The sequence below is a fragment of the Tiliqua scincoides genome, chromosome 4 (assembly GCF_035046505.1).
Source record: "Tiliqua scincoides isolate rTilSci1 chromosome 4, rTilSci1.hap2, whole genome shotgun sequence".
In the NCBI taxonomy this organism is placed as follows: domain Eukaryota; kingdom Metazoa; phylum Chordata; class Lepidosauria; order Squamata; family Scincidae; genus Tiliqua; species Tiliqua scincoides.
Window position 1 is genome coordinate 29,370,755 of NC_089824.1, and position 25,360 is coordinate 29,396,114.

At 40.8% G+C, this 25,360-nt stretch overlaps 1 protein-coding gene across 2 annotated transcripts in view; it reads left to right on the forward strand.

Moving 5' to 3' along the window:
- The window catches only part of RUNX1T1 (RUNX1 partner transcriptional co-repressor 1), a 195,052-nt gene that overhangs the window by 55,737 nt on the left and 113,955 nt on the right, over positions 1 to 25,360 (forward strand). The window contains exon 1 of one of the 2 annotated variants that reach the window (XM_066623153.1): positions 1,282 to 1,415. The exons of the other annotated variant lie outside the window; for it this stretch is intronic. Within the exon in view, the coding sequence (XP_066479250.1) occupies positions 1,409 to 1,415 (7 nt within the window). The 5' untranslated portion in view covers positions 1,282 to 1,408. Of the gene's footprint in view, positions 1 to 1,281; positions 1,416 to 25,360 lie in introns of those variants that run through there. 2 annotated transcript variants of the gene reach the window in all.

The window sequence follows — 25,360 nt, forward strand, 5'->3', positions numbered from 1 at the left end:
AAGGTCTGCAAGGATTCCATAAACACAGAAGCATTTAAGGACATGTTTTGTCGATTTACATGCGCTCATAGTCTCAAAATGCCATTGAATGTTCATGGGGAGAGGGGGGGGGGAAAACACTCATCAAGCTGTAAAATTGTTTGTCTCAGAAGCCTTTCTATAGGCTTTAAATTGGAAGAGAATTTTAAAAAAAGAAAAAGAAGAAGCAGTTGGCTTTCCCCTGTCCCTGGAATCTTGCACAAGCTTCAGTGTGCTGCAGAAGGTATGCAAGGCAGGCAGGCAGGCGTCTGTTTCTCCTATGAGGCAAAAGATGTTTTACAAAGGACTGATGAGGGACTGCTGAGAGGAAAATAGCCAGCTTTAGATAAAGCACTGTAACAAAGACTTGTAGTTTTATGTATCATGGTGTCCATTAAAGCTTAATAGGGAAGAGTGCATTGAACCTAGCCAGACATATGTTATTCATGTGAGGGATAAACATTTAAGGGGAGTGCAGAAATCAGAAATGGGGAGGACATGATTGTTTAGCTTTTGAGAAAAGCTTCCAGAGATGATTTTGTTTTCATCCCCCATGGATCACCACGCAAGGCAAAGGAAGAGTAAGCTGGAAATGTTTGGAGCATATCAATGCTGGAAATCCAGGGGGGTTAAAAGCATTGTAGTAAAATGAAAGTGGACTGCCTCTAAGTGTGTTCTATTTTATATATACCACTGAGAAGCAGACAAAAGGAATGATTTTGATACACTGTTCACTGTGATAAAATGACGTGTCGATAGCAAAATTCTGTTTATTTGCATTTATTTAAAAAATGCAACTTCAGTTTTTGCGCACATCATGAATTTCAAACCATAAAAGCACTCTAGAGATTTTTTTTTTTCTTTTTGGAGTTAAAATTTATAGCCATTAATTAAGAGGGGGGAAGGGAAGGAAGTACTGGTTTTAATAGATGCTTTCTGTGAGGGAAAGGGTTAACTTTTTAAAGAGGGAGAAAATGAATAATTCAGTGTTCAGCTTTATCACTCTGCATTTTACTGTCTATTCTTTTGGTCCTCTGGAACTTGCTGTGAAGGTACAGTAGGAAGAAGAGTCAGCTGAGGGGCTGTGATAATTTGCACACACTTCCCTGTCATTGTTCAGCCTGAAGAGACGGGGCTGGGTTCAAGGCCACATGTGCTCCTGTCATCATTCACATTTCTGCTCCAAGTGCGATACAGAGTGTCAGCTCTCCATCTGTCTTTGCCTGGCAAATGCACGCGCCCGGCATCCTGCCTCCAGCTACACTGCCACAGCCAGTTAGAATGGCCCTCCTCGCTTCTCTGTGCTCATTCCAGAACAGGAGGCGCTGAGTCCCAAACAAGCCTTGCTTTTAGGAGAAAGCCTCTTGCAGTGGGTCTGTTTTTATTCGAGATGCCTGGTGAGTGCTTTTTTTCCTCTCCTTTCCCCCTCCTCCCCTTTTTCCTTGATGGAAATGAGAACACAGCAGTCATTTCATAGTTGGATTTCTCTGCTAGCAAAAAAAAAAAGAAAGAAAAAAGAAAAGGGTACTGAGAGGGAGGCATGCAAAGAGTGGTTGTAGCTGCTAATTGTGTATGGAGAGAGCTGTGGGGGGGAGAGACTGTGTGTGTGTGTGTGTGTGTGTGTGTGTGTGTGTGTGTATGGGTAACTACTTGGTGCATAATATATTGCAATGCTGAATACTAAATACAGAAGAGGCAGCAAAGAATCTGTCTTCCTGTGAGTGTGTGAGGGTATGGAGAGAAATATAGCTTCTATCTGTCGCTTATGATTGAGCTGTACTCTGTATCTGGAAGCCTTAGATTTATCGGGAGAGATGACTTGTGTGATCATGGGAAGAGCACCGAGAATGATCTCTTTGAGAAGCTGCTTATGCTAGAGAGAAGCGAAGTGAGAGGGGAATACAGCAGATTATTTCAGACTTCTGACTTAAATCCACAAGCCGTTGGTTGCCAGCAGCCCAAATATGCGGACTGTATTTTCTCTTGAAATCTTCTTGTGTTTTCTGCTGAATGAGTGAAACTGTTGTGGGAGTGGAAATTTTGAGCATGTCAGTTTCCTCCTGAAAATATTATCCTTGGATCTTGACCCCTTGCCTAATTGATAAATGGTACTGCCAGTGGAAATATTTCAGCTGTGTAGGGTAAATTATGTGAAGGACTTTCTTGATGAGGAAAAAAAAAAGTGAGTGGTTTGTGTTTTTGTTTTTAATCCTGCAAGGAAGAATGGATTTTTTTTTTCTGGTGGTACTGGGGTGTCAGTGTTTTGGAACCTCAGGGTTAGATAAAGCACCCTGTACTGCCAGGGACATTTTCAAATTAAATTTAAATTATTTAAATGAAAAGCAAAGAGGCACTGAGTGTTCCTGCAGCTCACTGATTCTTTTTTGGGATTATTTGGGTAGGAAAAAGGATAAGAGGCAGCCTTAGCTTAAGGAGTGTGTGTATCCATCACAGATGGTGTTTTGAAACAGTATCTGCGAGCTTTCCGTGACCACAGTTGTATTGTAGGTATTGCCAGTTGTTTGAAGAATGATTTTCTTTTAGGTTGTGGATACCTGGTAATATACTATTGCTGGTGTGTTTCTTGTCACAATTGCAATCCTGGAATCCAGGAAGTGGAGCTCTGTTTGCTCAAAGCACTAAGGCTAAGAGGATTTGTATGGTTGAAATATGGGCAAATTGATTTGCATAGTTGACAACAGAGGGCTAGGACAGGCCAATTTTAACCCTTTGACTCTAAAGAGTGATTCCTGTCTCTTGCATTCTGAAGGATGTAGTCCTCATTAGGAACAGAGCAGTGGCTGTGGTGATTCTTCAGTGTGAAAAGCTGCATCATCTAAGACCACAAAAGTATCTCACATTTGAAATGCGTATTTGCTCTTTTGTTCTTATATTTGAATGTGTGGATTCAAAGTGTGTGGGTTCAAAGTGCATCATCTTGTGACTTTTTAAGCTGTCACGGAGCACCTATAAGCAGGAGATTTTTTTTCAAACCTTTCTTTCTTATTAAGCCTCTAGCTCCCAAATTACCTAGGTTGCAATCCTCTGCACACTTTCCTGAGTGTAAATCCTGCTCAGGAACTCAAAGGGACTTACTCTGGAGTAAATATGCATAGGATTGCACTGTTAACCTACCTGCTGGTTAAATTGTCATGCATCTTTAATAAAAAGGAGATAAGTGACATGTGTGCCTAAATACGCTTATCAATGCTGCAGGACTTAATAATTACATAAATTTTTAATTGCTAGCAGGCTCTTAAAGTGGCAGCAAAAATGAAGTGCAGAGAAGAGTCTTTTTTTTTTTTTTTGTCTCTTAATGTCAGCTCTGAGTGTTAGAAAACCTTGCACTTGGATACAGAGAATACACTAACAGCTGTGACTGGGAGCATGTGCCAGAATAGAGATACTTGAGCAGATCTGACGGCTATTTTTGACACCCATCTGTACTCCCCCCCCCTTTTAGGATTCACTGCCTCTCAATCTGTTCACAGCATATTTCAGCCTTTTAATATTGTGGTGTTTGGATCCCCCCCCCCCGAAATGGGCATTATTAGCCATCTGGGAGAGATTTTGTATTTTTAAAATAAGCATATTATGTTCAGGAGATTAAAAGGATGTGTATTTTTATGTAATCCGATATTATGTCACTGCAATTGTGTGTGTGTGTGTGTGTGTGTGTGTGTGTGTGTGTGTGTGTGTGTGTGCATGCAGATCTGGGAGCTCAGTCTCTGACTTTTGGAAAGCATCCTTTGAGGCAATTCTGACACTTTGCATTTTTTTAATTACTCAGACAAAAGTAGGGTTACAAATCGCCCCACTCTGCCTTTGTGTGTAGCAGTAGCATTCGCACAAGGAATTGTTGTGCACTTCCACCAGACTGCCAGCAAGGGAGATTGGCTGCAAATATTTGCTGTATCTGGAAACTTGTGGGGGGGATGGCAGTGGAGTGGTGGATGTTTCAAATAAGATTAATGTAGGTATATGGAAGGTAGCTCTCCAAAGAATTTTGTAGCAAGAGAATTCTGCAGACACTTCTGTAACCTTGTTCTGCCTGAGGTAGTTAGCCTGTGTCTGAGTTGCACTTCTCAAACTACAGGTGAGGGCTCATGTGATTTTTTTCCCATCCCCCCCCCCACCACAGACAAACAGCGTCCTTCTGCATAGGCAACTGAATATCAAGAAGGGGGTTTCTCAGTTTCTTTTCCCTTGCATGCTATTTTTCTGTCTACTTGAATTTTTGTTTTTGTTTTTCTGGTCATCAGGAAGCATTCAAATGTGTGAGTCTTCCCTTGCAGTCTAATATGGTACAGCCCAAACACAGGTTAATACTATGGTGGGACCGGGGCCATTATTCACTCTCAGTATACCTGTTAAATGGGGGTGAGGGGAAGCTTATCCCTGTCTTTAAAAAATGTACAGCTTTATGTGAATGATAGTGTATTTGTTTTTAAACAGCAAAATTTCCAGCAGTTGTGCGTGTTTTAAGTTGTGTGTCTGTGCTTTAAGTTGCAAACCTACTAGTCATTTTATCATATGTTCAAAGAGCAGATGTTGGCCTACAAAATGCTTTATGATTGCCCATGGCAGTATTCAGGATGGTTGCCTTAAAAGGACAAGCACTGATCATAGTCATTGTAGCCCAGAAATAATGCTGTTCTTTCAGAAGATGGCCAGTATTAGGTCAGACCACCCCTTCTTTACTTCTGCTTTCCAGATGTGACTGCAACTTTTTAAGTTCATGTTTCCAGAAGGGGGAAAAAAAAGAAGTTTGTTTTCAGAATCTGGTTTTACTTAAGACATCTCCATCCTGGAGTGCATTTCATAAATTGCCCACATATTTTTCTTAGCAGAGAACTTAACTGGCTATAATTTTTAACACATGGCTGCATCATGTGATATTTTCAAAACGTTTGCACACAGCTTTAAGAAGGTCCCAGCAGAAATGATCCATCATCTCACAGCCAGCCCATTTTTAACAGTGTATCTGCATTTTCCATTTAGCAGAGCTATATATTATTAGCTTACATTTTGGGTAGTAAAACATTGCATAGCTGATTGTAAAACATGGACTTTATTATCTGCTGAAAATTGATTTGGCATTTATAGCCACTGTGTACTAGGGAGGCTTTCTGGTTTTAACATTAGAGCAAGCAAGCGATCATATGTTTAAAGAAATAAAAACACGGTTGCCACAGATGTACAATTGTTAGTGTCCTTGTAACTTAAAGATGAACCACCTTTATTTATTTTGGGGGGAGGTGGGGGTGTTGTTTTAGTTTGCATGCACATATATTTGCTATTATGCAGCAAATAGCCTCAAACGCTCGATTAACTTGGCTTGGCTTGGTCTTAACTTGCTGTTGCTATGCTGTTTCTTCAAGAAAACTCAGGTCTCTACAAAACAAGTTTTCTGCCAGTTGTGGAAAGTATGTCTGGAAATATTTAAAGGCCTTCGGCAACGAAAGCTGCATCCCTGTTTCGATCATCATACTTAATGCCTTTGTCTGACTGAAGGGTTATGACAGTGAGTCAAAATCCTTATGCATACTTTTGGTCTCCTGGATTCCAAGGGAACATTTTGGGAGTTTGATTTGTCTCCAAATCAAAATATTTTTCAGGAGGGATACTATTCTGACCCCTCTCACCTTTCATGCAAGCAATAATTTCGGAAGTTATCCCATACAAATCTATTTTTAGTGTTTTGGGGGCATGAACTGCATGCGTGGAATGTACCCAGCACATTTTAGGGTGGTGCTATAATTGCAAGGACAACAGCATGTTGCCCTCCTAAACAAGGGTCCCTCCTATTTGCATGCAGGTTCTTCTGTTTACTGATGTACTGTTCATTTCCTGCTAAAGGAGTAAACAATGAGTGCTATGTTTTGCTCAGCTTGTGCTGAGAGATTTTAGTTTTTGTCCCCCACACTGTATATTGGGCCCTAATTTTGACCTGGCCTCTTTGCCATTTGTATAATGTAAATAGTGAATGAGTTTCAATAATAAATGAGGTCATAGCACCCTAAGATCTATGACACTTTTATGTACACAGTGGGTGTTGGTATTACTCAGCAATATGTAGGTGAAAAGAAATCTGAGGCCTAGTAGTTCATACACACGTGTACATCACTTGATTTCTCTACAGTTGATTATTCTAGCCCAGTTCTTATGACCAACTGAAAGATATATGGAGAATGGGAAATGCTGGGAGCCACTCTCTGACCTCCATGTGTTTGTCACTGGTCCTGCACAGTTGAATTTGGAAGTAAGAGTTGACGCTTGCCATCACTACCCTCTTCCCTCATCCTTCACGTGTTCAGGATATCCAGTTGGTCACTTGAACAAGTCTCTGAGGATTGACTGTGTGACTGTTTCCATGGAAAAACGTTGTGCTTGAAGTGATGTGAATTAGGAGCATGTCGATTCACTTTTTCCAAAATGTTGGTGCTGATCCTAGAGGAGATATGGGAGCTCGGCCTCTGTATCTATGATGAACCCTTCACAAATGCAAGTCATTGCAATGTTGCAGCCATCAAATGCTGAATGTGTGTATACTATAAACCAATCTTAAATTATGGGCAACAGCTTGAAGTCCCAGTCTGTGTGGTCACAGAGGTTCCAATCTGTGTGTTGTGGCATCCAGGGGTTTCACAACACATACCCACAGGGCATTGCGGGAGGCCCAATGCCTGGCAGCGAGACAGCAATGCGAGCCTAAAAATAGTGGGAGGAGGAGTATTAGTGGGCGTAATAGTAATTATAGTGGGTAATTATTGTGGGTATAATTATAGTGGGTAATAATAATAGGAGTAATAGTGGGAGGAGCACCTGGATTATTGTGTCCAGTTCTGGTCGCCACATCTCTAAAAGAACATAGTGGAAATGAAAAAGGTGCAAAAGAGAGCGACTAAGATGATTATTGGGCTGGGGCACCTTCCTTATGAGGAAAGGCTACAGCGTTTGGGCCTCTTCAGCCTAGAAAAGAGACGCCTGAGGGGGGACATGGTTGAGACATACAAAATTATGCATGGGAAGGATAAAGTGGATAGAGAGATGCTCTTTACACTCTCACATAACACCAGAACCAGGGGACATCCACTAAAATGGAGTGTTGGGAGGGTTAGGACAGACAAAAGAAAATATTTCTTTACTCAGCATGTGGTCGGTCTGTGGAACTCCTTGCTGCAGGATGTGGTGCTGGCATCTGGCCTGGATGCCTTTAAAAGGGGATTGGACAAGTTTCTGGAGGAAAAATCCAATATGAGTTACAAGCCATGATGTGTATGTGCAACCTCCTGATTTTAGAAATGGGCTATGTCAGATGCAAGGGAGGGCACCAGGATGCAGGTCTCTTGTTATGTGGTGTGCTCCTTGGGGCATTTGGTGGGCCGCTGTGAGATACAAGAAGCTGGACTGGATGGGCCTATGGCCTGATCCAGTGGGGCTGTTCTTATGTTCTTATGAGGCTTGACGCAGCAGGCAGAGCTGCTGTGCATGAAAATTATGCGCTTGTAAAAACCTTCCCACCTGCCCTGGTCTCCTTACCACTATTTTAAGTCTCCGTTCAGCCTTGCAACCAGAAGGTAAGTGGCCAGTGATGTCATCACATGACTCATTTTGTGTCATCACAATTTACTTCTGTGTTGCAGCGCTGGAGAAGGCGTCACTGACCAGCTATGTTTGGGAAGTACTGGTGTAAACTAAAAGGTTTGTTCAGAAAAGGGATAGCATTTTTTGACAACTCTGCACTCTGTCCTTTTTACCTTGCCTTTTACGCTCCCCTCTCATATGATCATGTAAATTACTGCAAGGTGGATTTGATTTAAATTAACTTAAACCACCTGTCTTGGTCATGCCTCAGCAGAGTTGTAGCCAAACCTGTAATGTTTAATTTCCAGATTTTGACATTTAGGAACCTAAGCAGATTGCTCCTTCCTTACTAGACATCAACCAAGCAACAGAGCCAAAGATGTACAGTGGCCATTTTTTGACATGGTGTGAATTGATGTCCAGTCCGTGCTCAGATTATTATTGTGGTTAAAAGAAAATAGGTTTTTACTTGAAGTCCTGCTTCTGGATGATGATGATGATTACCACCACCACCACCACCATACTTAATTTCTTAAACTCCTAGAAACAAGATGCTGCACAAACATAAAATGAACAAAATGGCCCTCTCTTACAAATGTAATAGACAATTGCATGAAGAGGAGGAAGGTAAGGAAAGACATTGGAGGAAGCAATACATAGGTTGATGTCTTCTGGGAAGTCAGTCCATTGGTTCCTTTAGGTCAGTACTTTCAACACAAGCTGGCTGTGGCTTTGCCAGATTTCCGATAAGAATTTTACTCTATCCTGGCTTGAGATGCCAGGGATTGATGTGCAACCTTCTGCATGGAAAACAGGTATTCTGTGATTGAGCTGCTGCCCCTCCCTTGAGACACTTACAGCTTGAATCCTGTCTCCACCACTGACAAAGAGGCAGCTGGGCTAATGAAGTGAGTGCTCACTGTATCCAGTGATGGGGAGGGGGGAACAAGAAAGCCAACCAGAAGTCTTTATCACATTTTTATACTGCCCTTCCTCCAAGGAGCTCAGGGTGCCGTAAATGGTTCCTTCCCTCCTTTTGTCCTCACAACAAACCTGAGAAGTAGATTAGGCTGAGAGTCGGTGACTGGCTCAAAGTCACCCAGGAAGCTTTGTTGCTGAGCAGAGATTTGAACCTTGATCTTCCAGATCACAGGCCAACACCAGAACCACTGCACCAATACTGGCTTACCTCTGGGTAAGCCTCCTGGCCACCTGTGGTTCTCCTTTGAACCACACTAGCTATGTGGCTGGCATAAGTGTGAGGAAAGAAAGGAGGCAGGGTGGACTGAAAAATGGGGATAAGATCTGGCTTGTGCTTTTGCTGCTAGGATCAACACCCTCCAGTCTATTCTCTGTCCCAAAATGCCCCTAAACTTCCCTTCCCTAGTCCTACCACCCTGGCAGCACCTCCCAGAGCACTGGCATACACACTGTACCTCTGGCCATTTGTGGCAGTAACCTTGAAGCACACACAAAAAAACCCTGGCTTTTGCCCTACTGCAAAGGGCTTTGAGCTGCTGGAATGTGGGATCTGGCACTGCAAGGCCCTGAAAGGATTAGGCTGAAGTTCTGTATGCACTTTCCTGAGAGTAAACCCCACTGAACTCAACTGAACTTACTTTTGAAAAGACATGCGTAGGGTTGTGCTATAAAGGTGTTTTCCTGTGCAAATCCTATTAAAACGATGGAAGCTGCACAGGAGAGCACAGCAGATTGAAAAATGGACACTGTACATCCCACACTCCTTTACTAGGTTGATGTCAGGTAAGGAAGAAGTAATCCTCTTTAGTTAGTGCCCGAAGTTAATATCCTAACATCTTTCAGAGCTGCCAAGACTGAATTCATTAGTACTCAGACAGAATCTATTTATTCAACAGCTACTGTTCCCTTTGTGTATGATCAATAGTGGATCCTGATCTTTAGTGACACATATGTGTGGATCTCAAAGTTAAACCCAAATTTTCTTTACTGTGTTTTTCTCTATTGTGAAAGTCTTCTGTTCTGAAGATTTAAATTTTTATGAACTCGTGGACTTTTTAAAAAAATAGATTGCTGACAACTTTCTTGGCGCAGTGCAACATGTACTTTGTTTAGTACCTTGATCTAGAAAAATTATTGCTCATATAGCAGTGAATGTTCATTTTATTTTTGTTCATCCTCTCCTTTAGTTCAATTCATACACAGTTGGACCATTGTCCATTGTTGACAATGACTGGTTTCAGATGGGACTATCTTCCCAACTTACAGGAAGATGTCAGGGATTGAACCTGAGATCTTGTGCATGCAGAACATCTGCCCTACCACTGAGCTGCAGCCCCTATATACAACTGTTTTTAAGAACATAAGAAGAACCTTGCTGGATCAGACCAAAGGCCCATCTAGTCTAGCTTCCTGTATCTTATTTTCTTTTATTTGCTCTAATAAAATAACAAATTGGTTCTAACTTTTTGTTCTAAATTTATTTGTTTTAGCTCTCCCAAGATTAAATTTTAGTAGATGTCCCCTGGTTCTGTTGCAGTGTGAAAGGGAAAAGTGCATACGTTTTCCCCCCCGCAACTGTTCAAAGACTAGATGATTTGACAGGGTGCTCTGTGAATGATCTTCTGGCTAATATTCCTGAAATAAGTAAGGGTACAGTGTGCCGGCTACTGTGTTGTGTAATGCAAGAATGTGAGAATTTAGGATTTGCTTTGGTAAATCAGACCAAGGTTCAATTAGCTGAACAGCCTGTGTTCAACTTAATAGTCATGTCCATTCCTTCCAATGTGATCCTGTCTGCTTACTTGTGAGATCATCCACAGACCTAGGATTCCCCTTTGCTTCTAACTGAGGGGTCACCAGGCCAACGTACCAACCACTTGGCTAACAGCCAAGTTCATTTGTGTAAGTGGGGGCACTGAGGAGAAAGGTGAGTTCCTAAGGCTCCAAGGTTTGCACTGAGGGGAGCAAAGGGCCTTGCTGACCATAGCAACAGGGATTCTCCACTCACCTGCCATTCCTAGGACCTTGTTGAGCAGCCAGCTGACCTAGTCTCAGGAGAAGTGCATTTCATAAGATTGCACTACTTGCTCTGCACTAGTTGAGCAAAGCAGGGAGGGCTTGATAGCTCAGCTCCCAGAGAGGCATGTGGATTCAAGTGAATCTGTTGATATTACATATCTGGATTTTCAGAAGGCATTTGACACATTATCTCACCAAAGACTCCTAGAAAACTCCACAGTCAGGGAATAAGAGAGCAGGTCCTCTCATGCATTAGGAACTGGTTAAAGACCAGGAAACAGAGAATGGGTGTCAATGAGCAATTTTCACAATGGAGAAAGGTGAAAAAGCCGTGTGCTCCAAGAATTGGTCTTTGGACTGGTTTTTTTTTGGGGGGGACATTAAATAAGGGATAGTAAATGAAATATTCCAATATTGTTATTCCATTGAACAAATAGATGGTAGGGTCACAATGCCTACAAGTCCAGTCACCACATCTCAAAAAGGATATAGTGGAAATGGAAAAAATGCACAAGAGTGTGACCAAAATGATTACTAGACTTGGGCATCTGCTTTATAAGGTAAAGCTACAGAATTTGGGGCTGTTCAGTCTAGAAAAAAGATGCCTGGGAGTGCCTTCTGATCATGATTGAAGTGCATAAAATATTTATTTATGTATTTATTTACTTACAAATTTATACCCTAGTTTATCTCCATAGTGGGCATTCAAAGCAGCCCATTAAAATTATGCATGGAATGGATAGAGTGGATAGATGAATGTTCTTTTCCCTCTTACACAGCACCAGAATCAGGAGACATCCACTAAAATTGAGCGTCAGGAGAGTTAGAACAGTCAAAAGAAAATATTTCTTTATCCAGCATGTAATTAATCTATCGAACTCCTTGCCACAGGATGTGGTGATGGCGGCTGGCCGAGATGCCTTTAAAAGGGGATGGGACATATTTATGGAGGAAAAGTCCATCACAGGTTACAAGCCATGCTGGATAGATGCAACCTCTTGATTTTATAAGTAGGCTATTTCTGAATGCCAGATGCAAGGGAGTGGCAACAAGATTCGGGTATCTTGTCTTGTGCGCTCCCTGAAGCATCTGGTGAGCCACTAGGAGATATAGGGCACAATCCTAACCCCTTATGTCAGTGCTTTCCAGCACTGGCATAGTGGTACCAATGAGACATGTGCTGCATCCTGCAGTTGGGTGTCACTCACAGAGGCCTCCTCAAAGTAAGGGAATGTTTGTTCCCTTACCTCGAAGCTTCATTGCCCTTATGTCAATGCTGGTAAGCACTGACATAAGGGGTTAGGATTGCACCCATAGGAAGTTAGACTAGATGGGCCTTTGGTCTGATCCAGCAGGGCTCTTATCTTCTTACTTTCTTAGTATTCTTGCCATGGCTTTTTCCCATTTGAAGCCAAATTTTCTTTGATGTGAGACGGGTTTTACAGAATATTAACGTCCGGAAAACAGCTGGCTCAGATGGAATTCCGGGGCGGGTCTTTAAAGACTGCGCTGCAGAGCTGACTGAAGTTTTTACAAATATTTTCAATTTATCTCTGTCACAGTGCTCTGTCCCTACTTGTTTGAAGACATCTATTATAGTACCAGTTCCTAAGCAGACAGTTGTTGCTTCTCTTAATGATTATCGACCTGTGGCTCTAACTTCAGTAATTATGAAGTGTTTTGAGAGGCTATGCAGAAACATATTAAGTCTGGTCTTCCACCCACCTTGGATCCTTGTCAATTTGCATACAGGAGTAATAGGTCGACTGATGATGCCATCTCTATTGTTTTACACACAGTCCTGCGTCCTTTGGAACAACGGGGTGCATATGTACGGCTGTTATTTGTGGATTATAGTTCTGCTTTTAACAGCATTCTACCTAGCAGGCTGTTTTTTAAAATGACTAGTTTGGGCATACAGCAAGACATTTGTCTGTGGATAAATAACTTTTTGACAAATAGGCCACAGTCAGTTAGGATCTTATCATTCTTCCACTCTGATATTAAATACAGGAGCTCCCCAAGGCTACGTGCTGAGCCCCTTCCTCTATTCCCTGTATACACATGATTGTACCCCATCACATAACACCAATGAAATTATAAAATTTGCAGACGATACTACAGTGGTGGGGCTTGTTAGCAGGAACGATGAACCTTCTGCTTATAGGAAGGAGGTACAGGAGTTGTTATTGTGGTGCAAAGAAAATAATCTCTCACTTAACATGAAAAAAAAACCTAAAGAACTTATAACTGACTTCCAGAAAAAGAGGGATGTACACACACCATTATACGTAAATGGTGAGGAGGTGGAGAGGGTTGCTAGTTTCAAATTCCTAGGTATTTACATCACAGAGGACCTCTCATGGGCTATTAACACCAGCATGTTGATAAAAAAGGCACAAAAGCGGTTATATTTTCTGAGGAAGCTTGGGAGGTTAAATTTGTCACAGCAGCTGCTTGTGTCTTACTATTGTTGCACCATTGAGAGTGTCCTAACCTATGATATCTTGGTGTGGTAAGGAAATTGCTCTGCAGGGGACAAAAAAGCTCTGCAGAGAATTATTAAGATTGCGCAGCACATCATCAACCTTCATCTACCAGCTTTGGAGGACATCTATACATCTCGCTGTCTGCAGAAGTCACATAGTATTCTGAGAGACCCCTTCCATCTGGCTCATAAGTTCTTTGAACTGTTGCCTTAGGGTAGACGATACAGAACTATTAGAGCACGCACCACACAATTCCTGAACAGTTTTTATCCCACAGCCATAATTACATTGAATAAGGCGACTTAGTTGTTACCATGCTCCTGGGCATTATGGTCTGTTATACTGTTTTTATATTATGATGTATGTTGTATAGAATGTGTGGGTGAGTGTGTAGAGTGTGATTGTTGGAATTGTAGTATATATTTATGCTTGTATCTCAAAGGTGCATAAATTTCGTTGTGCTGTAGCACAGTGACAATAAAATTACTACTACTACTACTACTACTACTACTACTACTACTACTACTACTACATTTCAAGAACCTTGTAAGGAAGTATGTGTTATAATCTCCATATTGCATCTCGAAAGCTGATTCTGAGAGGGAGTAGCTTGTTTGTTAAGGCCACATAGTGAGCTCGTGGACAGGGGTGAGATTTGCCTTGGGAAATTCCTGATTTGCCACTTAGAAAGGTCTTGACATGGATTTTTGCCTTCGGGATTGACATTTGAAATGTTTTATAAGCCTCCTTGAACTTTGGGAAAGGTGAAGTATAAATGTTTTAAATAAATAAATAAATAAATAAAATATACATGCCCAATTTGACACCCCCCCCTTACTGATTTCTACTGTCTTGCATGCTAAAGGACTTGCTGTAATGGTGCACGTTTGCTTAGGAAGGACATTATGGTGGGCATATCAGCTCGACACTGCATGAAAGACATGGCCAGTATCTCAGGCAATGGCACTGTGTAATAAAGACAAGAAATATCAGTCATATGCCCCTCTGGCTCACCTGTCGCTTCAGCTTCAGACTGACTGGCTATCTTTTAGCTTCTGCTTCCCATCTCTAATGGGGAAGGAATAATATGACTAGCTTATTTTATGGGGTGCTGTACGAATTCTGAGGTAATGTATATGAAACATGTTGGTTATGGATGGCTTCTAATCAAAATGGCTTTTGGAATCTTCCAGGCTCAAATGAAGAGTGCCAGTGCTAGGGAGCAAGTGTGGGAGAGTATGGGGCCTTCTTGTGGGCTTTATGAGGAAAGTGGTTGACCACTGTGGAAAACAGGATGCTGGATTTGGATCAACCTTTGGTCCACTAGATCCTGCTGGGCATTCCCTATACGTACATATGATTATTTCTTAGTTTTTATCTTAGGTTTTTGTCAAGCTCTTTCCTATGGTGCTTCTAATGTTGAGGGGAGGGGCAAGAAATGTCATTTTAAGCAGCAATATAAGGACCTTTCATAGGGAGATTTGTAAAGAATTTACAATCACTGAAATTTTGTGCCAGCATTTATTTCATAGTTGAGCTGTGAAAAAAGATTCTGCTGAGGTAATAGCTCTTTGTAATTATACATACTTCCATGCTGTATGAGCACCATCTTGTCACCTGCATTATTAGCAGCCCAAGCCCTCTTGATTACTAGGTTAAATATGCTTTTTCAAAAAATGATTGCTCCCATCCCTTGCCAAAGTCCAGGTTCTGACTAACCTGGTCCTCTCAAAAAGGCTACTGTCATCTTTCTGCTTCTGTTTTGAGGTAGCTAGGATGCTAACACTTGTTTTATCCCTTAAATCAGCATATTTTGCTACAAGTCTGAGTAGATTTACTAGGCTGTACCACTGATTTTGATGAAAGTCTGAGGAGAAAATTTTCACTGTTTGATTCTCCAAGAATGCTTAACAGTTTTGTCAAAAGTGTTTAGCTTTTTTTGTCAGTAAGTGTTTTTGCTGTCTTGCCACTCTAGATATACAACATGTACTCTGATGGATGACCCAATGGGAATTCTCATTCTGAAATAAAAGCTTGGTAAATCAAAATCAAAGTAGGTTTTTGTCATTATGATCAGGGACTGTGTTTAAAATATAGCTTTTTTTTTATCTTGCTTAATTTTTCTCCATTCCTCCCTGCAGCAGAGTTAAATCTGCTATATCCCCACTACTGTATCCCTACTAACGTCAGTTGGGTGAGGCCTGTGTAGATTTTATCCTGAAGAAGCAATCTCATATGAACTTTTCGTTAATTTTACTTATTCACATCAAATAATGTACTTACTTTTTGAATGTCACTGCCAATGCAATCGCAATGCAGCCCCGAAGTAAGGGAGCAAACATTCCCTTACCTTGAGGAAGCATCCATGACTGCCCCCCCCTCCCAGAATATGCCCTCTTGGCATCGCTGCAGCCATGCTGGAAAGTTGGTCAGGACTGGGCTGTTAGTCGGTTATGATTTATATTCTGTGTATTCTGTGTGATTCATATTCACACTGTATTCTGTGATGGTGGGGCAGTCATGGGTGCTTCCTCAAGGTAAGGGAATGTTTGCTGTCTTACTTCGGGGCTGCACTGCAATTGTATTGGCAGTGGAAAGTTGGTTAGGATTGGGCTGTGAGTAGACAATGGATTACTTTATTAAAAAATGGGAATTTGACGAAATGTTTTAGGTGGAATTTATAAGAATATTGGTCCAATTTGTTCCTTGTCTGGACAATTAATTACTGTATATCTGTACAATTATTCAGTATTTTTTTAAATGTCAATAAATTGCTCATCAGAATTGCTGGTTTGAATCTGGGATATGTTTTCAAATGTGGATGATTGAATTGTTTTCACCTGTGGACTCATCTTTTTTTTAACAGCTGGACAGTTGCTTAAATTGTGGGCTAGCAAGGGCCATACATTCTGAGTTTGATCCTGCTTAAAGAAATGATCTTAATATGCTTCTTAAGATATGGGGACTAGTTGGACAGACTTAGCACCTTTCTGAATAATTACTGAGCCCATGGAAAGGATACTGGCAGGAAGGCACACCTAACCTGTACTTCAACCCATAAGCAGGTCAAGATTTCTTCCCCAGTGAATGGGAACTGCACCAGAATCTACAATGACTTGGTTGCCTTGATCCTGAACCTGCACCAAAGTCCTAAATACAAGAAGTTACTACCATTCAAAATAAGTAACTCAACAATCTAGCACTCAACTTCCAATTGTATGAATCACTTTTTATTTTCCTGTTGTGCATATTTTGTTTGTAAAAAACAGTTGAATGCATTAAAGAATAGTTCAAAAATACTTTCCTGAGTGTATAGCATTTCCCACTTACCCAGTTTAAGATTGTAAGTGGATGAGGTTGATTCTCTTCTATATGAAATGTATCTAAACTGGTTCACAACTGGTTCAAAGTGATTAAACTACTTATTGAAGTTTGTGTCTGAAGTAGAAATTTGCTGGAGACTTCTAAACCATTCTGATTCATCTGAGTTGGACCTGAACCCAAACTTTTAATGGCTTGACTCTATGGATAAAAGTCTTCAATACATTCTTTTAAACATTTCCAAAAGTGTTCCAGACTATGAAAAGTCAGAGGAAGTTTTAGTTAAAACTTAATCTCTGCAGCAGAGTTTTGAGAAGACTTGCCAGCATGTGGAAGCATACATTCAATTAGTCTATGCACCATTTGTCATTCCCTCCCCTTGACTTTCCAGTAGGAGAGACTGAGGGGGGAAAAGCATGCCACATTGCTTGTGCATAATGGAAGACAATTTGTGCAGTTTTAAACTAAATGTCTTCTCTCCCCTTTATCATTTATCTTCCGTTATTATCTTTTGTACTTTATACTCTTCAGTAAGCACAGCCTGACACATCTTATGGCCTTTGCCTTATGAGATAAAATAGGTTGGAAAGGATGCTCTGGCACCACCTGCTGAAGATGAAGTAACCCCACAGAAATTTTCTGTGGGAGCAGGTGCCTGATGCTAGGAAATACAGGAGACTATGGGCAGACCTGAGGGGTTCCAGTTTGAAGGAAGGAGGAAAAGGGGAGGAAAAAATGAGAGCAGGAACATTAATACATCTTCTTGAGGTCTGATGAGACATCTACTGCCTACTATTCCATCTGGTGCTTATGACAGCATGGCATATTAGTATGCTGCAAGTTCATAATGTATTCAAGGCAAGAAAGCATCACTTGCATATTAATTGAGGCATCCTCTTTCTCAGAGCCTCCTCTTGCATTCCAATCTTGTTTATTCCTCCTAAGTCATGAGCAGGCAGATTTGTAATGGTGGATTTCCCCTCCCACCCTCCTGGCTTGCAGTTTTGTGTATATGCCAGCACTGAAAAGGTATTCTTGCCAGGGTTATAATTGCTATTGGTAAAAACAAACAAAGCCTGAATTTGATGGTGCACAGCTTTGTATCTAGCATTCTGAATTCTTGGCTGTTTGTAACTGGGCAGATATAGCCCAGGATAAAATCCACAAACCTTAAGTCAGGTGTAAAAGGGCATATGTGTGTGCGTTCCTCTTTAAAATTATTTTGTAGCCTAAACTGAGAAAAAGAAGGCTTCAGTTTTTGAAATATTGAAAAGGGGGAAGCACCCGAATTTTACATGTGCACTTTCTTCCTAGTTGATGACAGGTTTGTGTGCTTTGTATGCTGGTACCCACTCCTGAGTTCAGACTGTAAAATGAGAATCTGCTGCAAGTGACCATCTCCTCTCCTGTGCGTGTCTTAAGTTTTTGAATGACCTTTTTTTGTTTGCCCAATGCAACATCCTTCTTCCTTTCCTCCACCCCTTCCCCACCCAAAGCTCAGGCTTGAGCCCTTTTCAGAAACAGTGGAACTTCTTAGTTCAAACCTATCATTACAAACCTGCTCTGTCATGCCCAATATCAAGATTTTCCCAGAATGTATTTATTTTGTTACTTATTTAGGTTTTAGCCCACCACATCCCAAGAGTTCAAGGTAGTTAACTGCAATTTTATTTTTTAATGGCTTAAAAAATTATTAGTATATTAGTTTTGGAGGGGGTTCATGGCTCAGTGGGAGACCACATGCCTTGTCTGCAGAAGGTGCCAGGTTCACTCCTGGCACCTCCATCTGAAACCCTGACACTTCGGCAGACGCACATAGTGAGCTAGGCAGACTAATGGTCTGACTTCATATAAAGCAGATTCCTACATAACTTATATGATGACTTTGAAAATGAGGCATGAGATTTTCAAGAACTATTTTATTTACTGTGCTCTCTTTGGATAATATATGTTACACTGTAACCTATGCCTAGCTTGAAATAAGGTGTAAGCTAAGTATTCATGTGCTGAGAAGATGCACCCATTGCTTTTCTTAGACCAGGGCTTTTCCAAGTACCACCTTTTTGCAGGCACAACCGCATCTTGTCCATTGTGGCACCTGCACCCCAGACAACTCCACTTTCAGCAGAGTTGAGTTACACAGTCAGGTTACGTGACCACATGGTCACTATGACAGTGGGTCCAATCACCTGCCATATCGTGAAATGTTATTAGTGGTACCAGTACCACTGGTTGAAAAGCACTAACTGACTGCAAATGTAACACACATGTGCTGTATCGTCAGTATAATATTGTCAATGATCTGTCCTTTTATCGTGCTTTCGTGTGCGGTTGCCTTCATCTCTATTTTTCCATTAACCCCCGTACTCCAGATATTGCTGTCTTCACATTTTCTGAGTTCATAGTTAATTACATGGACCTGAGAAGGTAAAGAATGTGATTAAAATGCTGTAAGAATTATTGCACCTTGGAGAAAGATTTATTATAAGAGTTACGATTCTGAATTACTTTAGGACCATAACAACTGTCTGACATCAGCACTGAATTCATGTGGTGACACCTTACATTAAACCTTACACTGTACAGCAATTCATTTCATTTATCTGTTGGTTGCTGTAGAAATGTATAATCTGGGATCTTGTAAAAAATTATCTGGAATCTCTATATGAATTTTAAAACCTCCCATGTGTCTAGTCCTTATTAACATAGGCTGCAATTCAAAAGAGTTGGGTCAATGCCATAGACAAAAATTTGGTAACGGATGGTCAGGGACTGGTCAGTGAGTCTTCTGGAGATCATGGGTGAGCTTTAGAACTCTGTGCCTCATGCATGGTTTCTTCGCTTGACCCTACTTGCCCCTCCTGCCCCTACTACTCGTTGTTTCAGTGTTCATATTCTCACCTTTTCCAATTCTTCCAGATTATTTCTTTCAAATCCTTGGACTGTTCTCCCAAACTGGACTTATTAATGTGCTAAAGGCTTTGAGAAGTTGTAGTTATCAACACAATATTATCAACACATTGGAATAATCAAAATATGACTATAAGAAGCATGCTAGATATTACAGAGTTTCTGATGTTAGAAGGTTTACAAGGCAATTCTGTCTATCAGGGAATGCTGTTAGAATCTCAGTGTAACTGCTGGCTCTCAGCATACTAACATTTCATCAACGTACATGCATGCTATTGAAGTTTGCATTGATTTGGAGATTTCTTGAGATGATCATCTTCTGTAGTATAATTTATGACATGACCATCTATGAAATGCCACAGTGTATAGATGCTTTGAGACTCAGGCACATATAAATATCCCATTTTCCCCTCCTCTCCATAAATCACAGTCGTCTCCTTCATGCTGAGAGAGGAACCATCTCTGCCAAACCACTCTTGACTGTGTCAGCTGAGTGCTGCAACAGATGCTGCCATCGCTCGTCTTACCTCCTAGTTCAATCACATGTTTCACTGATGGAGGAATTCCTCACAAGACTTCACAGATACAAGGAAACAAACACATTATATTGTTGTTGGCATCCTATACAGAACATAGGCTTTTCCAGCACTTGAGGTTCCCTCCCATCTATTTGATTTGAAAATCAAAGCAGAACTGATTTTAAAAAATTAATAAAATGCATGGTAGTATAATGAAATCATAAAAGCAGTTGGATCCTTATGCACAAAAAATGGACACTTCACAAGTATGTTCCTTATTGTCAGTAAATACTTTCCAATTTTGATAAACAAGTCAAGATCAATTTCAAGTACCAAAAAGCAAATCAGAAAACTATCTCATTTTCATTATTTTCTGCTTGTATACTTAAATCACTTTCTATCCAATCCCATTGATTGAAAGAGCTGACATGCAGCAAAATGTTATATTTTCTTCTTGAGATGCAGTTCTCAGCTCACATAAGTTCCATGGAAGTAAACTGATCTTGGGTGCAATCCTAACCAAATTTCCAGCACTGAGTTAAGGGCAATGCAGCTCTGAGGTAAGGGAACAAACATTCCCTTACCTTGAGAAGGCCTCTGTGACCACCACCCAACTGCAGGATGCACCACATGCCCCACTAGCACAGCTATGTCAGGGCTGGAAAGTTGGTTAGGATTTGGGTGCTTACGTAACTCTTGGAACATGGCTCCCTGATCACAGCATTCACTTACTTATATTTAAAGAATAGCTTTCCGCTGTAACAGCTGCTAAGGTAGTTAACCATGAAAAGGAATAAAACAATTCATAACAAACATTCTCATCTAAGAATAAATCTAATAGTGATAGGCACAAAGTCAAGTGTGATAACACAACAGCATGATGATTAAAGCAGACATTGCAAGGAGCAAAACAGGAAAAACAGCCCCACTTGCCATGCAGACAAGATCGTGCCCTCCTACTCAGTGTTCACATGAAACCACTTCTGGTTCCACATTCTCCATTCTGAAAGTGCATTTCCCTCATAAGTACTGCCCCAAGGTGTGAAAAACACATTAACAATTACAAGTATGACCACATTGTTCAAGAAAATTAAACTATGTTGAGTGAATATACTTAACTGGAAGTGCCATCGATTTCACTGGAACAGGTTCTGAATAAACATGCCTGAGATTATAGTCAAAGGAAGCAAAGCACCAGATACTACATCTCAGCCATCTCAGCCATCCTAAACCCTGCTGGAAAAAAACTTTTTCTCTTGTTTCTATGGTACGTTTGAACCTGAGAGAGAGTTTTGCCAAAAAGCCACCCAGAAAATCAATATATAAGCCTGTTCTTCCAGGATCAAGTTTTTATCTGTCAGGATTGAGATGCTGCAGACCTTGTCAAAAAGTGAATCATTCGTTCCATAGTTTTTTCCCCTTGATTTGCAGAGGGGAGTCCTCCAGGTACTAGTGGAGTCCTATGAGAGATTATTCCTGTGCTGAAGTACGCAGCCGACACTGCAGCTCCAGAGACCCAAGGTCAGGCAGATACTCCCCAGACACGGCAGTGCTCCACCACTAAATGTCCTTTACTTGAAGTTATATATAATATTTACAGTGCAAAGGCAGCGCAGCAAGCAAGATAGCACTTTTCTCAACTCCACCAATGTAGCTTCCCATAGACACTCCACATAACATCTCCCACACAGCAGCTTGCACAGGCTGCAATATATACTGGCACTGGCCAATGAGAAGCAGGGTATGATCTAGTGACAGTATGACTCATGGTCTTGTGACAGGGTATTGGCTCATCCCTGCTGTGCCCAGTTGCATCAGCCAATCCCATGATGCACCTGAGCTACACTGCATGTATGCAGGCCAAGACATCAGGGCCTAGCCTTGCCCTATCCAGCCTGTAAATTCACTATAGGCCTAGAGCATATATCATAACATCCTGCCTATTTCATTTTCCCCTGAAGGAACTTGACTTTGATTCTCTTTTGTGCAAAGTAAAGATACATGGAATTTCATATCATCCAAATTCTTTTGGGATTCTGGTTCTCATTACGCTGTTGATTCCTACAATTTTTTTTTTTTACTTCCCAGAAGTCATGGCAGACCTCAAATGAAGGCAATTTTTGATTGCCATAATTTAGCCCTTTATGGCTATCGCATGCCAGTTGTGGTTTCTGAATTCTCCATTTTATGAGGCAAGACATTACACAGCGGTAGAGATAAAGGGTCACTCTGGGCCTCGCTGTGAGCCCCAAGTTGCTCTGCATAGGGAGTCTTGCCTACTTTTCTCAGGGGAGGCCTTGTATGTGCAGGAAAGCCCAGTGATGTCCCTGGAAAATAACTATGTCAGGTAGCTTTCTGTGTCTCTCTTGCTTTCTGTTTAATGTTCAGTTTTTGCCTGGTCCCATTTGAGCAGCACAGCAGAGATTAAAGTCCACTATGTGAGTCATTCTCTGAATGACTTTGAACATGGAGTACAAAAGTCATCTCAGAATGTGCTGAAATTATGGTCCACCACTGCAGTAGTGGGCAGGAGTGGAAATAAAGAAGACAGAGAACATTCAGGCTAGAGGTCTGAACTTTTATGGTTATTGCTGCTGCATTATTCTTGGCATGTCTACTCAGAAGTAAGTTCCATTGTGTGCAATGGAAGTTATTCCCAGGTAGCAGTGGTTCTCAAACTTTTAGCACTGGGACCCAATATTTAAAATGAGAATCTGTCAAGACCCACCGGAAGTGACGTCATGACCAAAAGTGACATGATCAAGCAGGAACATTTTTAACAATCCTAGGCTGCAATCCTCCCCATGCTTACCCCGGAGTAAGTCCCATTGACTTTCATTATGAAAAGCATATACATAGTAGCCTGTTCAAAGTACAGATCTGTAACATTTCCCCCAATGTAGTCATATACCATGGCAGCAACAAGTCTAATATATTTAAAAATATTGAAATGAATGGGGACCCAACTGAAATTGACCTGCGACCCACCTAATGGGTCCCGACCCACAGTTTGAGAAACACTGGTATGTAGGATTGTGACCTGAAAGTAGTTTTGTATATTGTTTTTAATTGTGTGCTGGCTACTGCTTTTTAGCCTCTTCCTGATTGTATTTTAACAAATGTTGTAAGCTGTCCTGCACATCCCCTTTCTGGATATACGAGAAAGGAATTGTAGGAATTGTAAATAAAGAAATAAAAAAATAAAGAAAATAAAGAAATGACTACATATTTTCAGAAGAGATGGAGATGGAAAGATGTAAGGAAAAGTTTGTGTTCACTTTCATTATTAGGATCTTTATTAAGATTGCGCAGCACATCATCAACCTTCATCTGCCAGCTTTGGAGGACATCTATACATCTCGGTGTCTGCAGAAGTCACAGAGTATTCTGAGAGACCCCTTCCATCTGGCTCATAAGTTCTTTGAACTGTTGCCTTCGGGTAGACGATACAGAACTATTAGAGCATGCACCACACAATTCCTGAACAGTTTTTATCCCACAGCCATAAGTACGTTGAATAAGTTGATATAGTTGTTACCATGCTCCTGGGCATTATGGTCTGTTATACTGTTTTATATTATGATGCATGTTGTATAGAATGTGTGGGTGAGTGTGTAGAGTGTGATTGTTGGAATTGTAGTATATATTTATGCTTGTATCTCAAAGGTGCATAAATTTCGTTGTGCTGTAGCACAATAATAAAGTTACTACTACTACTACTACTACTACTACTACTACTACTACTACTACTACTACATTTTAAGAACTTTGTAAGGAAGTATGTATTATAATCTCCATATTGCATCTCGAAAGCTGATTCTGAGAGGGAGTAGCTTGTTTATTAAGGCCACATATTGAGCTCGTGGATAGGGGTGAGATTTGCCTTGGGAAATTCCTGATTTGCCACTTAGAGAGGTCTTGACATGGATTTTTGCCTTTAGGATTGATATTTAAAATATTTTATAAGCCTCCTTGAACTTAGAATGGGGAATGGGAAATAATGCAGTGTTCTTTTTGTACATAAGGTTGCCAGGCAGGAGTCTACATAGTTCATATGCCTATTATTTATTCTGGGAAAGATGCTTGGGAAAGTTCCCTACTCACTGAAAAAGAGAAAGTTTGTTGCTGCTACTATGAGTAGGGAAATCTTTGGGCAGCAATGCTTTCTACCCCTGTTTACAGAGCCATTTGTAAATCTTGTAAATCTTCACTGCTGGAGAACATGGAGTGTGTATATGCTCACCTCCACCATACACACACTGGATGAGTTGGTGACCTGTCATTGTGCAAGATGTGTCCTACTTTGAATCCTCTTTAACCTCTTTGAATCCCTCCAGATTAAAAAAAAAACAAACTTTGGTTTTATTTTAACCTTTGGGGTTTTTAGTCAAACTTTCAGGACTTATTTAAGTGTGAAATTTTTTTAAATTTTTAATTATTTCTACCTGATTTTTAAATTCTCATTTTGTACATTGCTTTATGTATTTCTTGATGGAGCATAAAGTATCTTTCATCATAAAATAATAACTTGGAATGAAATAAGGACTCATGGTTGTATTAAAGTCTACTGTTAAGGGGTATGCTTGATTTTCATTTCATTTTCAGCTTTTAGTTTTCTACTGACTTGAATCCAATTCCTGTTTTATTAATAACACATTTAGGCATATTATTAACATTAACAGGTGGTGTGTGTGTGTGTGTGTGTGTGTGTACTTAAACTATTTTAGAAAGCACTGATGTTGCTGAATAGAATTGTGAAGAACATAGTGTGGGTAATGGAGCAACTTTTGTCAGTGCTTACAAGAGTCTTGAAATGTTTCTTGATGTCCTACAGTACTGTTAACATCTGCACATCTTGTGAGGAGTCACATTTATTGCAGCTGTACTCTCACTTGAATGTCAAAGGAAGCGAAGAAAGTCAGAGTTAAGAATGAAGCAGCTGGCTTCCAGTAAAAACATTTATCATTTTTTCTCAGTACAGCTGACCCAAAATAAACACCAGCAGGGCTGTTTAAAGCAGCGTCTATGTATTTTTGAAGTGAGGGACTGAAACCTTTGGTAGTGAAAGTGAAGCCATCCCTTCAAAGACAAATGAATTAAAATTGGGAGAGGATTTACCAACTGGCCTAGGAAGACATATTGGTATGGTATGTTGCATATGAACACAGAAACCCTAGCCCGGGTCTAGTTGTGGTCAACCAGCTGTATATGACATGTGGTAGAATCACATGGAGGTGCTCTTCCTTATGGGCATCAAGAGGAATATCCAACCAATTCAGTGTGCATCTGATGGTATTAAGGATAGGCATTGGTTGTACACATGGAAGGCTGCTATTGTATGTGGTTTCTCACTTGCTGGATTGGGTCAAAAGTACACATTCCTTCGCTAGAAGTCACTGTCACATGACTACTTACTCCTGAGGTTCCCTAGTTGTCCACTGTCCATAATGAACTAAGAAAATTACCTCTCTACGAAGCAAAGTAAAAAAAGACTGAGGTAGCCATACATTGGAGAAA